At 31.6% G+C, this 1,519-nt stretch overlaps 1 protein-coding gene across 1 annotated transcript; it reads right to left on the bottom strand.

Annotated features, from left to right (window-relative positions):
• Positions 1–847: 847 nt before the first annotated feature.
• Positions 848–1,297, bottom strand: LOC104210450 (uncharacterized). Its single transcript, XM_009759351.1, has one exon. It carries the CDS (start codon positions 1,295–1,297, stop codon positions 848–850), a length of 450 nt encoding a protein of 149 aa, XP_009757653.1.
• Between the last annotated feature and the right edge of the window lie 222 nt (positions 1,298–1,519).

Genomic DNA, 1,519 nt, shown 5'->3' with positions numbered 1-1,519 from the left:
CGGATATCTTTAAAACTCAACAAATTCCTCTTGGACTTGGAGGAGAACATTGCATTCTCTATGATAATTATTGTTCCCTTAGGCAGAGTTATAGTAGCTCTCCCAGAGCTTTCAATTAGATTACTACTACCAGAAATTGTAGTAATATCTGCCTTACACATACTTAAATGAGAGAAATATTTTTTCTCTTTGAATATTGTATGTGTCGTACATGAATCAATTAAGTAAATATTTTACAATTGAACTTTGATCCAAGTTTGCTTTGAAAGATATCCATATTTGCTTCCCATAGTTTGACATACAAAAGAAGTATATGAATAAATATTAGTATTTTTAGAGAAAAATGGAAAAGAAATAAAGTTAAACCAATAATTCAATAGCAGCCTTTAATGCATTTTCTGGCAAATTCTAATTATTATACAAATAATTACGCAACAAAAATAATACAAGTACACATATGACTAATACAACTACAACAAATTTATTTACATGCATAAATTATTTGCATTTTCCTACACATTGTATAAAAAATAATTGATCCGTGTAAGAAAAGAACAAACTCATAAAAAACAATTGAGGGTGAAGTAACAAAAGTTCTTCCAGGGTGCTTGTAAACCTTTTCTTAAAGAGAATTAAAGCAACGTAAAGGAAAGTTAAAATCGTTAAAAGATCAGTGAGACTAGAATACTAATTAATAGGATATTACTCCTTGTTTGTGAAATTTATAAAATTTCGGAAATAAAAATATTCTTAAGAACTATATAAGAAGAATTATAAAGTGCAATAAAAATTACGAGATGTTTATTCATTACATACTACAAATAGGAAAGCATAAAAATTAAATTGCTCAATCATCTCTAACCACAGATCCATCACCGATCAAGTAGTTTATTTTTTTATCAGGGTGCTCAAAAAAATCTGCCACATCTAAGTGGGTGATGTCAAATTCATTGTCATAGACAAGATTGGCTTCAGGGCCTTTATTCTTCAGAGATGCTTGATAAAGCTCAACCAAATATTTTGGTATGCGATAAATTTTTGCCCAATGCCCTTTTCCACCGCAACGATAGCATTTAGCTTCTGAACCCTTTGTGTTTCGCTTCTCATCTTTCCCTTTCCATTTTTGGAAGTTATTTTTCGTTGGAGGATGATTAACACCAGGATTTTTGTTTTCTTGGATATGGCCATGACCACGAATATGGCCACGGCCTTTTCCATGATTAGCATAATGGGAATACACCTCATCCTCTTTAGACAATGGTGTAGACCCAATGGGTCGATTTTCGTGATTTCTCATAAGCAATTCATTGTTTAGTTCAGCCACAAGTAGAAGAGAAATTAACTAAGAGTACTTTGTGAAGCCTTTCTCTCGGTACTGCTGTTGCAAGACCATATTGGAGGCATGAAACGTTGTAAACATTTTTTCAAGCATATCATAGTTACTGATATTATCTCCATAGAGTTTCAATTTAGAAGTAATCCTAAACATAGCAGAATTATATTCAGAAACAGACTTAAA

Source organism: Nicotiana sylvestris, chromosome 12, assembly GCF_000393655.2.
Source record: "Nicotiana sylvestris chromosome 12, ASM39365v2, whole genome shotgun sequence".
NCBI lineage: Eukaryota > Viridiplantae > Streptophyta > Magnoliopsida > Solanales > Solanaceae > Nicotiana > Nicotiana sylvestris.
This window is presented reverse-complemented; position numbering and strand designations above follow the sequence as displayed.